This window comes from Amblyomma mixtum, chromosome 1 (genome assembly GCF_055824585.1).
Source record: "Amblyomma mixtum isolate Tamu chromosome 1, ASM5582458v1, whole genome shotgun sequence".
NCBI classification, from domain to species: Eukaryota; Metazoa; Arthropoda; class Arachnida; order Ixodida; family Ixodidae; genus Amblyomma; species Amblyomma mixtum.
In genome coordinates this window covers 249,168,902-249,181,416 of record NC_143012.1, presented here as the reverse complement: position 1 = coordinate 249,181,416, position 12,515 = coordinate 249,168,902, and the positions used below count along the sequence as shown (strand labels likewise).

The 12,515-nt window shown below is 50.5% G+C and overlaps 1 protein-coding gene across 1 annotated transcript; it reads right to left on the bottom strand.

Moving 5' to 3' along the window:
- Positions 1 to 1,853: 1,853 nt before the first annotated feature.
- Positions 1,854 to 10,744, bottom strand: LOC149371450 (uncharacterized). Its single transcript, XM_089580128.1, has 5 exons — positions 9,919 to 10,744; positions 8,827 to 8,924; positions 8,620 to 8,732; positions 5,315 to 5,481; positions 1,854 to 2,010 (listed from the first exon to the last, which is right to left on the bottom strand). The coding sequence occupies exons 1-5, from the start codon at positions 10,332 to 10,334 to the stop codon at positions 1,854 to 1,856; spliced, it is 951 nt and encodes a 316-aa protein (XP_089436254.1). The 5' UTR covers positions 10,335 to 10,744.
- Positions 10,745 to 12,515: the final 1,771 nt, after the last annotated feature.

Below are 12,515 nucleotides of genomic sequence, written 5' to 3'. Positions count from 1 at the left end.
CACGTTCCCTGGTCTCGCGGCGACTGCCTACCGCCTCCCCCGTCCCTGGCGCACGCACGCACGAACCCACGCACGCACGAACCCACGCACGCACGAACCCACGCACGCACGAACCCACCCACGCACGAACCCACGCGCACGAACCCACGCACGCACGCACGAACCCACGCACGCACGGACCCACGCACGCACGAACCCACCCACGCACGAACCCACCGACGTACGAACCCACGCACGCACGAACCCACGCACGCACGAACCCACGCACGCACGAACCCACGCACGCACGAACCCACGCACGCACGAACCCACCCACGCACGAACCCACGCGCACGAACCCACGCACGCACGAACCCACGCACGCACGAACCCACCCACGCACGAACCCACCCACGCACGAACCCACCCACGCACGAACCCACTCACGCACGAACCCACCCACGCACGAACCCACGCACGCACGAACCCACGCACGCACGAACCCACGCACGCACGAACCCACGCACGCACGAGCCCACCCACGCACGAACCCACCCACGCACGATCCCACGCACGCACGAACCCACGCACGCACGAACCCACCCACGCACGAACCCACCCACGCACGAACCCACGCACGCACGAACCCACGCACGAACTCACACTATTGCTTTGTTCCCTGACTTGGCTGTAAGTGTGCGCCACGTGTTGTCTAAGAAACATTTAGTACAGTTCCTGGACTTGGTGTTTTAACCGCAAAAAAAACGTTCAACAGTCTATCCACTGACGTCTTTTTTTATTGCACCGATATGTTACACAGTGGACCGAGTGACGTCGTTTATCATTATGTAATAACCTCCTGATGTCCGGATGGACGCAGTGCTGTCGCGCAGACACGTATTGCCTGTTTGCAGGCGTGTGCCAGTACGATTCCGGGTGCATGTACTCGGCAGCTGCACGAAGCAAAGCGCTACGTTGTTCATGCCACCGCACGCACATGTAATGGCCAAGGTTCCATAAAGCATGCAAGCCTCCCTCGCTCCCTCTTGAGGCGGGGTACGCCCGATAAACATATGCAAGGTGGCCCGTCATCCAAAAATGAGTGCGGTGGTTCCGGTACGTACAAACCGAAGAGGGCCTTTGTCCGTAATCCGAGACACGTCATGTGGACCCGGTCGATGCTGCCGCCCTTCCAGCCTGGGGACATTCGTCCTCTGGTGTCACTCAACTTCACGCACACTTAGCGTGAGTCCGCAGACACCCTTAGAACGTGGTGGTGGGGGGGGGGGGGGGGGTAGCGGTCTGGGACTCAAAGGAGATGCCTTCGACTCAGCGTGGCAAGCTCACAGGAGACCAACTACCAAGTGACATGAAGTTTTTGGTCGTCTGATGCCCACCTTTCGCAGGCCGCAAACCAGAGACTGGGTCGAAGCCATAGGTTCACAAAAAAAAAACAAAGTTTATACAGCAATGAGCCGATAAAGAGGATTTCACAATAACTAGTACAAACTCATACAAAGTGATTAACAAAACAATGCAACTCGTGCAAAGTTAAACTCGACGGAGGTTACAATACAAAAGAATTATTGCACCTAAAGTGCACTAACGCAAGAGAGGCAAACAAACAAAACACAATTTGTTCACCGGGCACAGCGACAGTCAGACGACCAGAGGTCCACGACGATGCCGTCCCGCAGGCTGGCGCACGCTGCCTCGATGGACCGTGTCTGGGCGACTGATGTCCCGGCAGTCGAGCGGACGCGCTTCTCTGACGCTTAAACGGCGGCTCGGGCTGACGGAGAGCAGTCAACGACCTTCATATATAGCCGAGCTCCGCTTCTGTTCGTTCTTCGCCCCAAGGCAGGCGCGCACATTTACGCAGTATCGGCCGTGCAGACTCCTCCTTTTCGTGCCGGCCGCGCGTCCCCATTGGTCAGGCGCTGAGGGTAGCTTCGAGGTGCTTCGAGATCTTTATTGCGTGGAGCCGCTGCTGAGGCGCGAGTGAAGAGGGAGAGGGCATCACTTAGCACACTCAAGGCTACGCCTTCTCCGTCAGCATTGAGTAGAAACGTCGGACCGCAACACATACAAGGCTAGGCGCTCTCCGGGGGTTTCCTTCTCCCCTGTTTTAGCGGCATGCGCTGGCAAGATCGCCTCCGCGCGACGGTTTTTTTCATAAATGAACCGAATTTTGTGACACCAAGGCGGTGTCTTTTATATAGACGCTGTGGACCTTCGCCGAGGGGGTTCTGGACGGCGGCGGTTATGTAAGGCGATACGCAGGTGGAGGATTTCTCTTTCCATGTTTCAAGTTCAGTAGAGGCAGCGGAGGTTGTCATTGCACTGAGTGTCTCATTTTCTGAATTTAAAAACATTCTCACGGAGTCTCGCAGAGCTTGCAGGAACTATCTAGCGGATCAGGTTTCCTCTCTCGCTGGCAAAATTCTATAATCAAGTGTACGGGGTTTTGACCTCTCTCCAAAACTAATGCTATGGGTCCCAGGCCGTCTGGGCTTCAGGGTGAACGAGGCTGCCGACGCGGCCGGCCGAGCGCTTTATACCGCCCGCGGGAACTAGCTCTTTCTTCCTAGGAGGCTGTTGCACCCACCCCTTTGCTGCGGTTCAGCTCCGGCGGCACCATCCCTCACCGGCGCGCGGATTTTCTGAAGTGGAAGAGCGCACCCTGCGCCGCCTCCGAACCAACAGTCTGCTTTGTCCAGCAGTATCAAAGCATTTCGACCCTAAATTGAATGGTCGGTGCAAACACTGTGATGATATGGCTCACATTTATCACATGGTATGGGCCTGTCAAGAGAATTCAGCGTTTGTACCCGTTCCTAACCCATCTCCGGAGGACTAGGGGGCAAACCTGCACTGGACCGGAGCAAAAGGGAACCCTGTCCGTCAGGCCTGGGCGACGGCCTCCACCACTGATGTCTCTAAGGTTGTCACCCAGTGCAGTTGGACTCTGCGGGGCGTCAACCGCCTTGTTTGTCATTAAAAGTTCTTACCACCATCACCATCACCGTCAATCTGCGCCACTGAGCAGTGTTCGTTTTTTGGAAGTACATGTTCACAAATGACTGATGTGTGCAAAAAAGATCAATGCCTAGTACACATGATAGTTAAAATCAAGGATGCATCTTAATTACTTTTTAAATAACTAATTTTCGAAAACCATTGCATGCAAGCTAGATGGATGAATAGGCAAGTTTATTATGCAAGAGAGTTTACTGCACTTTTTTTTGTAAGTGTCTCCGGATTCATTCGCAGGAAACAAAAGTTGAACTATCATTTTGTGGCGACATGTTATCGGAGGGATGAGTTACAGAATAGGGGAAAAGCTAAAGCTCAGAAAATTAACCTTAAAAGTTATTCTCTCATTTATCGCCTAGTTTACCTTTGCTTTCGCTCGGAGAATTGCAACATTGCCGCTAGCGACAGTTCTATCCCTCTGCACGTTAGTAGTAAGATGGCGGTGTTCCGTCGTTGGAAAGGCGCTGAATTCAGAATGCACCAGGACCATTAGAGACGCTGTGCTCTCACAAATGATGACCGCAAATAAAAATTCACTGCATATTCTACTATTTTGTTTCGTCACGAGGGACGTGAAAAGCAAAATATCTCGAAAAAATCACGAAAAGGAGCATTTTGGGCAAACGGCCTTTCGATTTCCTGCGCGCACTCAAACGTGCAATAACAACCGAGAGAACACAGGTGTTTTTCTAGCTCACCTCCATCAAAATGCGGTTGCGGTGGACAGGATAAAATCTCTTGACCTGCTTTGGACTTTGCAGCTGCTTACCACGGCTACCTGTATTTTACTGTTTCACAGGAAGGCAATGTGCCGTTCAATGAAAATCAAACAGTTTTTTTTAATTACAACAAATACGATGCGGTGTGTGATACCCCTGCTAAGGAATGAGCTCTTTTAAGTGCCCCTTTTTCGAGCCTCATGGTGTTGGCGAAAAGCTGTGAACTTACCTTGTTTTGCATGTGGTCTCATGCCCGCGCTCGCTTAGAACTGTCGCAGAAATTAAGTGCTTCGACGATATGCACGGCGTATGGCTGGCCATGTACGACTTACACACATGCTCCCTCCTTGCTTTAAATATTGCTGATTTGTGCAGGAGCATCACTTGCAGTAGCTCTATTTTAGTATTCGACAAGTAACCACACACGCGCGCGCGCACTTGATTGCTTTGTTTCTCGTCTTGGCTGTAAGTGTGCCTCACCAGTTGCCATTGAATGGCAGAAAAGAAAAGTTTAAAGTTCTGGTGTTGTTTTCATTGCACAAAAAAGTGGCACAGTAGATACAGTGGTAGGAGAAGGTAAGTGACGCCAACCAAGTAAAATACAGGAAAAACACGACGTTTCGGGACCGGCTCGGCCCCTTCTTCACGGTGTGACTACGGGTCTTATCCGGTCTATTATTTCCTCAGACGCATGCCAGAAGCGGAAACGTGTTTGCATCCCCTACGTGAGAGGCGTGAGCGAGACGCTCGGTCGCATTCTCGGAAAAGAAGGGGTGCTGACAACGCACAAACCGACCAGCACTATCGGTCGCCTTCTCCCCCGCCCAAAAAACCGGCAGCCCAGAGAAAAGGCCCAGGGCGTCGTGTACAAAATTCCGTGTTCCGTCTGCCCGGCGTCGTACATAGGGGAAACGAAGAACTTCGCGGAAAGGATGAACCAACACAAAGCGGACGTCCGTCACATGAATCGTCAACGCAGCGCCGTGGCAGAACACTGTGAAGGGTGTGACCACCCAATTGACTTCGACAGCACCATTGTATTGGAAACGGAAGCTAACCCACGCAGGAGGCTTCTACTCGAGTCGTGGCACATACAGCAAACACGAGAGAATGTTAATCGTTCCCTGGGGACTCTCCCCTCATCCTACGTCCATGGGCTGCGGCCATTGACCCGCAGGTCCTCCACACAGGGGCTTAAAAAGCCAAGCTGCGCTCGCCCGTAGTCACACCGTGAAGAAGGGGCCGAGCCGGTCCCGAAACGTCGTGTTTTTCCTGTATTTTACTTGGTTGGCGTCACTTACCTTCTCCTAACATTAAATTTCCCAACCAGACAGACTTCTGTCGAATGTTTTCTTTTGAGATACAGTGGTGTCTTTTTATTGCAGACATGTTGGAGATGGATCTAGTGGCGTCGTTTATCATTATATAAAAATATCCTCGTGTTGTCTAGACGGAGGCAGTCACGCAGACTTGTACAGCTTGTTTGCAGGCGCGTGACTAGAAAAATACAAAAATACAATTAGCGTGCATTAAAGGCTAGCCTGAGAGAAGAAACGACCTGAAAAATGCACCACACTCACCTAGTCTTCTTGCTGGATGACGCCAAGGCTTTGGTGTGGCTTACAGCCACAAGCCAAGTGCCAACGATAGCCTGGCGAATGACAGTGCGTGCAAGGATGTGGCCGTGCTCGTTGACGTTGCCGAAATTAATCTGGAGGAAGTAGCTCTTTTTGCTGTTAAGGGTGACCTGCATGGGGCATACAAAAATGAAAAGGATTTCCAACTGAGGTGAGGTAGAAGAGTTGTTGATTGAAGACGCTATCCGAAGAAAAACGCTGCAATTGTTTGACATTAAGGACAGCCGAGAAGTGTACTTAAAAGAATATAAGCGGTTAAAAACCAACAAATAAGTCTCCGCTTATTTTTTTAACATATCTGAGCTTATTGTACGCGCAAGCGCGCCATAAAATTTTCTTTTCCCAGTTACTTTCACAAAGAATGTGCGAATAGACGGATGATGACTCAAAACTATGCCAATTCATATGTTTCGCTTATTTTTTATTGTCACACACATTAGCATATGACCTTATGCAGAGAGCTTCTGTTAGTGTTTGCTTCGCTTGTGCACTTAAAAAAAGTAATCCAACAAAACAGCGGCGAACTTAACCGGACAAGAACCTTAAAACAAGATGTCATTAGCGTTTTTAGCATTTCATATAACAATTCCACTAAGACACCTGAGAAATATTCATGTGCTGACCTCTCGTTTCTAAAGAAAGACCAGCTTATCCGCAAATTCTGCGTCTTGAATAACGCATTGAAAGAGGTCGAAAATATTGGGATAACACAGCACATTACTGTGCAAAGAGAAATAGCGCAAAATATCTACTGTTTTTGTAGCAGTGTCCAGCTTAGGGCAGGTGGTGGCTGCTGATCCAGATCATGAGAGGTAAATAACAAGAGAGGGAAATCACTAGAAGAACAAGAATGGGGTGGAGCGCATATAGCAGGTTCTCTCAGATCATGAATGGCAGTTTACCAATATCCCTCGAGAGAAAATTATGCAACAGCTGTATTATACCGGTACTTACCTGTGGGGCAGAACAGTGGAGGCTAACGAAAATGGATAAGCTTAAGTTAAGGACAACGCACCGAGCTATGGAAAGGAAAATGATCGGTGTAATGTTAAGAGACCGCAAGCAATAAAGTGGGTGAGCGAACAAACGCGCAGTAATGACACCCCAGTAAAAATTAAGAGGAAGAAATGGGCTTGGGCAGGGCATGCAGTGCGAAGGCAGGAAAACCGCTGGGAATTAAGGGTAACGGAGTGCACTCCAAGAGAAGGCAAGCGTAGCAGGGGGCGCCAGAAAGATAGGCATGCAGATGAGATTAAGTTTGTCGAGATACGGTGGTCGCAACTGGCAAAGGACCGGGTTAATTGGCGAGGCATGGGAGAGGCCTTTGCCCTGCATTGCGCTTAGTCAGGCTGATGATGATGATATAAGGACACCTTTGGAAAGAGGTTAACGAAGACACATCTCACCTGCATGTCAAGGTGTGAGAAAACAATTTAGAACAGCAGTCAGTACAACATTATGTACAGCGCGAAAAACGAAGACAGCGGAAGAAACACGCAAAAAAACAAGCGCTGACTATGAACTGAAATTTTATTACGAAATACTCGTGCTTATAAAGGCCTCAACCCAGCACGCGCAGGCGCACGAAGCATGAAACACGACAAAACAGAAACAGCAAACCAAGCCACACGTGCGCATTGCCCTCATTGCACTCAACAGCACTCTCAAGATAGTTCAGTTCTACCTGGTGTAACGCCACCGAAGGTTTTGCAACGCACGGAATGCGCGATGTGGCGATCAGATACGCCTCTACTATTTCCCGGCACTTTTGATTCCTGTTCTGAAGACAACGTCGGCACGCCCCAAATCAGGAACACACACGCCATCATTTTCTTTACTGCAGTCACGGCAATGCAGAGCGAGATTAGATGAAGCTGCAATGTCCCCAGCGACCTCTCGTGCTCTCTCAGGCGGACGTTGAGGCACCTTCCAGTCTGCCCATAATAGATTTCCCCACACCATACAGGTATTTTGTACACAACGCCCGTGTTGCGCGGCACGTATCTGTTGGCGTGTCTGACAGCGCACGCTCCTGCAATGGGCCTCGACTCGTCCATTCTTTTTCTGACCACGGCACAAATCTTGCCGACCTTAATCTCACCACTAAAAACCACCTGTATGCCGAACCTGCCTGCAACTTTTTTTCTTGACACGATGGGAGACACCATGTAGACATGGAATGGGAGCAATATTTTTGGGACCGGCACTTTCCTCGGCTTTCTTGCAACCTCTTTTCATTTTCACCAAGAGCCTCTCCGCCAAACGTGCGAGGCTCTGTACCGGAAAGCCAGCCTCTTTGAGCCTTGACACCTGTGCGTAGAAGCTGTCCTCTACCAAGTGTAAGTAGAGTCAGTACAAACAGCGTCAGTAATTTCTTAACCGTCGAGGACCACTGATACATGCGGATAACTATGAAAGATGATTCCGGTCGTGTTGGACAGGGATGAAGCTGACCTAGTGAGTGTCCTACAATGAGCGAAAAACATTTTGGACGTGGTCGAATTGAGGAGAGTTGAAAAACTGGGCATTTTACGTCGACAGCGTTTTAAAAGTGCCAGTGTGTCGTGATGTCAGCAAGCTGACGTCGGCTAACTCGCGTTCGGTCCCACACATTGTCTAGAAGCAACATTTTCGTACATAAATCGGATCTAGAGAATTGAGCCACCTACTCGGGGCGAGAGAATGCGGTATAATAGGGTTTGACCCGAAAACATAGCGCCCAATCTCAGTCACGTGCTGCTGGTTTCGTATGGGTGCCACACACTTGGTACTGGAATGAATCGCGCTAGAACGGTTTGGACGGCTTGTTGGTTAAGCATCCTGTTTTGAAGAAAGGCTCGACAACAGCAACACAAGCACTGGGGAAATCAACAAAGATTACCGCTCCCCCGAAATACAAGTAAGAAGGGAAGATATTGAATCAGGGCAATGCATGTGTCAGCGCCCCTTCGTTAGCACAGCTGCAAAAAGCTCTCACTTCTGGCAGACTGATAATCGGTCGTTTAGCCTAGCGCTTCTGTTTCTCTTGTCGAGGTTCTCTTTTTCGCGTTGTGTGTTTTTCCATACTGATGTCAATGTGTATTTGTCCTCAGTAGAACAGAAATAAACCTTCAGTTGATAGTCAGCGCAGTGCTGGTCTCTTTCCTCGTGCCGGCCTGTGTTCGCGCTGTTTAATAGAATACTACAACGAAGCACGCTCGAATCCTAGCTGTGTACGCAGACGCTCGCGCCCGGTAGCGTTCACTTACAGGTCTCTTGGAGACCCCGTCGGAGGCGAGAAGCTTGAGCTTGGGAAATGACCATGGTTTACCGTTCCAAGAAGTGCCCGGTCGGGGTGATTCCGGGTGCATGTACTCGCCAGCTGCAAGATACAGAGCGGTACGTCGTTCATGCCATGGCGCGCGCGCGTACACGCACGCGCACGTGATGGCAAAGGTGGCAGAACATATACTGACCGCATACTCCAGAGTCTTGGATGAAACTGATCCAAACCACGTACTGCAACTCGTCCATCAGGTTACTAAAGCATATCGTCAGAACTGGCTGCATCAGCCTGCACATAAGAACAGTGTCCTCTGCTTTCGTCAGCCGTTTTCAAAAATTCAAATGAGCCGCTCGTCGATTGCTAACGATGCACGCCAGAACTTCATTTCCGTGCCAATCACGACGACTCTGTCGTGCTTTGATAACGCCGCATTGACCGAGAGCATCTCTAGGTACGAACAGCACGAGCGTCCGTGTACTGGCAGCTGCGCGGCACTCCATCCGCCCATGGCATACGGCCCACCGGGAAGATAAGGTTTCGCAGTTCGCTTCGCTAGCGCTGGGCCCATAAAATGCTGCGCCACAGTTTGTTTATCAATCGAGCAACAACAAGCTGGGATTAAGCTGCAACAGTACAATTTTTCTTGAGGGAAACCGTACAGGAATCCTTTGCTAATTTCCACACAAGATTCATGCCAATCATTCGCTGTTATTTTGTTCAGTATGTGAAACATCCATTATTAAAAGAATTTGCTGCACACGGCGACTAGATCTAGCCGCTAAATCGCGGCGCGGGCATAAATCCGCGGCAGAATTAACGTATGCGGGTCAACACTAACTTCCCGGCATGCGCTTAGGGAAGAGCGTTTTAAGTGCGCAAACTTTTCCCTCTCTGCTCCTGGTAAGTTGGAAAAACTATGGCTGGACCAACAGGGATCAGTCGGCTGGCTCAGTTTTCATTTCTAATCAGTAGGAACACTTCTAGAACTTTACTAATCGAGCAGCCACTACGTGCGAACAGAACAGCTTAAGCGCTAATGACAGCTAGAGGCAACAAAAAATGGCGAGAGGCGCTCTTTGTTATGATGAAGATTTCAGTCTGATGAAGGCAGTGTGACCGCGCGCATCGCATGAACCGAAAGGATTTTTGCAAACACATCTAACGCAGTTTAGACGGGAGAACAGGAAGTTGCAGTCGCTTCGCTGATCTCCTATTCGCTTGCTTTCATATCTTTAACCCTTACTCAGCGGTGTTTCGAGGTGACACGCTTTTGAAAACATACCTTCCTTGTGGGGTGAGCTGCAGTTCCATCTTGGGCAGAAACTCGGCCCTGTTGACGAGCGCTACCTGAGGAACCCTCACCGCAGGGTCTAGCGGTACTCTGTCCATGCTGCCGATGCGGACAACTTGTTTCTTGTGATCAGCGTCGGCGTCATCGTCAGCGCCTTCGTCAGCCTCCGTTCCCGACGGCTGCAGCGGCGCCGCTTTTTGGGCTCCCTCGATGCAGGGGCCGCCTGTGGGCGTATCTTCACCGGCGACGTCAACGATCTCCGAAGCGCTGCCGTCTTCTTCGTCGCTGCGGTCGCTGCTGAAATCACTGCTGCTCCTCGCTGACAGGTTGTAAATGCCCTGCAGTTCACCATATCCGTTGCTCGTGGCGGTAGCGGGCTCAGCCCAGCCTGTCGCTCCTGGTGGCATGTTTAATTACGCGCGAAAGGGGCATGGGTACCGTTCCTGCCGACGCCAGAGTGGGTACCTGCACTTTGAGTCATCGGTGATGCGTCTGCTCTCTCGGATGCTGGGCGTGCGTATTATACGAGCGGCTCTAGTGCTGCGCCTGACGTCATTGCTTTTTGCTGCTGCCCATAAGATGGTTGTGATTGAGGGCGATGGCGTCCATATGCCTTGCCGCTGTGACGTAGTTGCTCCGTCCTTAGATTGGAATATGTCCCCCTATTTTTGTTTTCGCCGAGCACCTGTGCCGTTAATTCCAAGCCACTGTCGCGTTACCGCATATAAGGCCACCGCACTGCTGCTGAAAGTGCCGTAAATACCATCCGATAGTGAGGTGCACTTTCCTTGGGGGCGTGTCCTCGGCCTGCAGTTAGATTCCTCCTTGAGTAAAATGCTTAGTTGTTATCTGCAGTGGGCGTAGGCTCGTGTGCCTGCGATAAAACAGCGTATGCAGAAAAAAAAAGTGACGGTCGCGCTTTCCTTTTTTCCTACCATCCGCAGTGGGAAGGCACAACTCTCGCTAGATCATTGTGCCCACGAACTGACGCCATGGCACACACCCTAGTCCGCGCTTTGGCAATAAGCCGAGCAACAACAGACCCAGCAACGACATGCCGAGCCAGCACGAGCCCAGCTGATTGTTCGCTGATATCGGTCGCTGTCTGTCATGGCCTGCGACTCGCGAGTACACGGCGCTGCAGCTCGCAAATAGATGCTTCTGCGGTTAGCTTCGCTGCGGTGTACCTTTTATTCAAAACTGGAAAACGTGCCTGATAAGTAGGGCAGCACCATAGTCAGTAGTGCAAAAGAGACAGAAAATTAAAAAAAAAGAAGCAGAGGCAAGCGCTGAGTCCTACTTAAAGTACTATTGGAAAGTTTTCAAACTAACGCGCACCTCGAGAAACATATTTTTTCCCCTGTAACTTGTGTATGCACCTTTCCGATAAGAGATTCTTGACAGTCGCCACAATTCAGGCTGGGCTGTTGTATGCACGTCGTGCTATAGTGGTGGTAACGGCAGTGAAACTGGTTGGAAACGGTTCAGAGAGGGGTCCTTTCGACATCCTTCTCACCCGAAAACTACACTGGATAAGAAAACGTAGAATGTCTCAAGTGGAGAGTCGCTCGTTGATACGGGTCATCAGCTAGACCCAAGACAGTTCCTCTCAACAATACGCGGACGCATGTATGTCTGTGTGAGTGCAAGTGAGTGTGTGAGGGTTTGTGTATGTTTCAAACATGATTTGCACCAGCTGGTGTTGAGGTAAAGGCACATCATTGGGAAAACGGGCGCGGCGCGTTGCCATAGCTGACAAGCGACTTGTCAACGCGATTGCGTTAAGGAGCTTGCGTCGCAGAAAATTTAGCGTCGCCGTCGATGTGGTCGACATCTTTGACAGTGAGCAAAAAATAAACGAGAAGTCCCCAGTTAAGCAACCTAGGAGGCAGATGACTGACGCGTGTGCCTGTGCATAGGTATATGTGCGTGCGGGTGTGTGTTTGTATTTGGAGAAGCAAACAAGAAGGCGAATGGGCACCTATTTCACGGGAAGTTTCGGTGTCATCACAACCTACCCATTGGATTGTGAGCAAGCTATCCTCCGTTACACTTCTCGATTAGGATGAGAAACCTTTGTTGTACAAGGCCCTCCGGTGGCAGCACCTTTCATTACAGGACAGCACCACATCGCTTAGCCCCTACAGCTCTGTGCCGGGGAAAGGAGGAAGGGGGGGCGGGGGGCGGGAATGTATGAAGATCTTCAAGGATATATGAATGTAAAGTAGAGAATAACCAATTCAGTATATATGAGCATAAACCCAATAAGCTATTGCGTGATGACCGTAAGACGGATCTTAAGTACTCCTGCAATTTTTTCTGACATTGCAAGAATGAGTCTCGGAGCCATTCAAACTTTTAGTATTCCGCGCACTGCCGAAATCTCCCTGAAGGCGCTGGACGGAGCTAGGTGCAGGCCAGCTGCGCGCACGCCTGCCGCGTCGGAACAATCAGCGCGGGCGCAGTGACAGAAGCGTTGGAGTTGCAGGGCGTGCTATGCTTAGAAGACCAAAACTTTGAGATCACTGCTGCGACCCGCACTTTGTGCAAAGTAGGCAACACCAACATGCCTGTGGTGACGTGCAAGG

Excerpts from the sequence above, each read along its gene's own strand:
- LOC149371450 (XM_089580128.1), bottom strand. The coding sequence starts at position 10,334 with ATGCCACCAGGAGCGACAGGCTGGGCTGAGCCCGCTACCGCCACGAGC. Across the intron at positions 8,925-9,918 it reads CAGCTCACCCCACAAGGAAG|GCTGATGCAGCCAGTTCTGA; the intron begins GTATGTTTTCAA and ends TCTTATGTGCAG. Across the intron at positions 5,482-8,619 it reads ACGGGGTCTCCAAGAGACCT|GTCACCCTTAACAGCAAAAA; the intron begins GTAAGTGAACGC and ends TGCCCCATGCAG.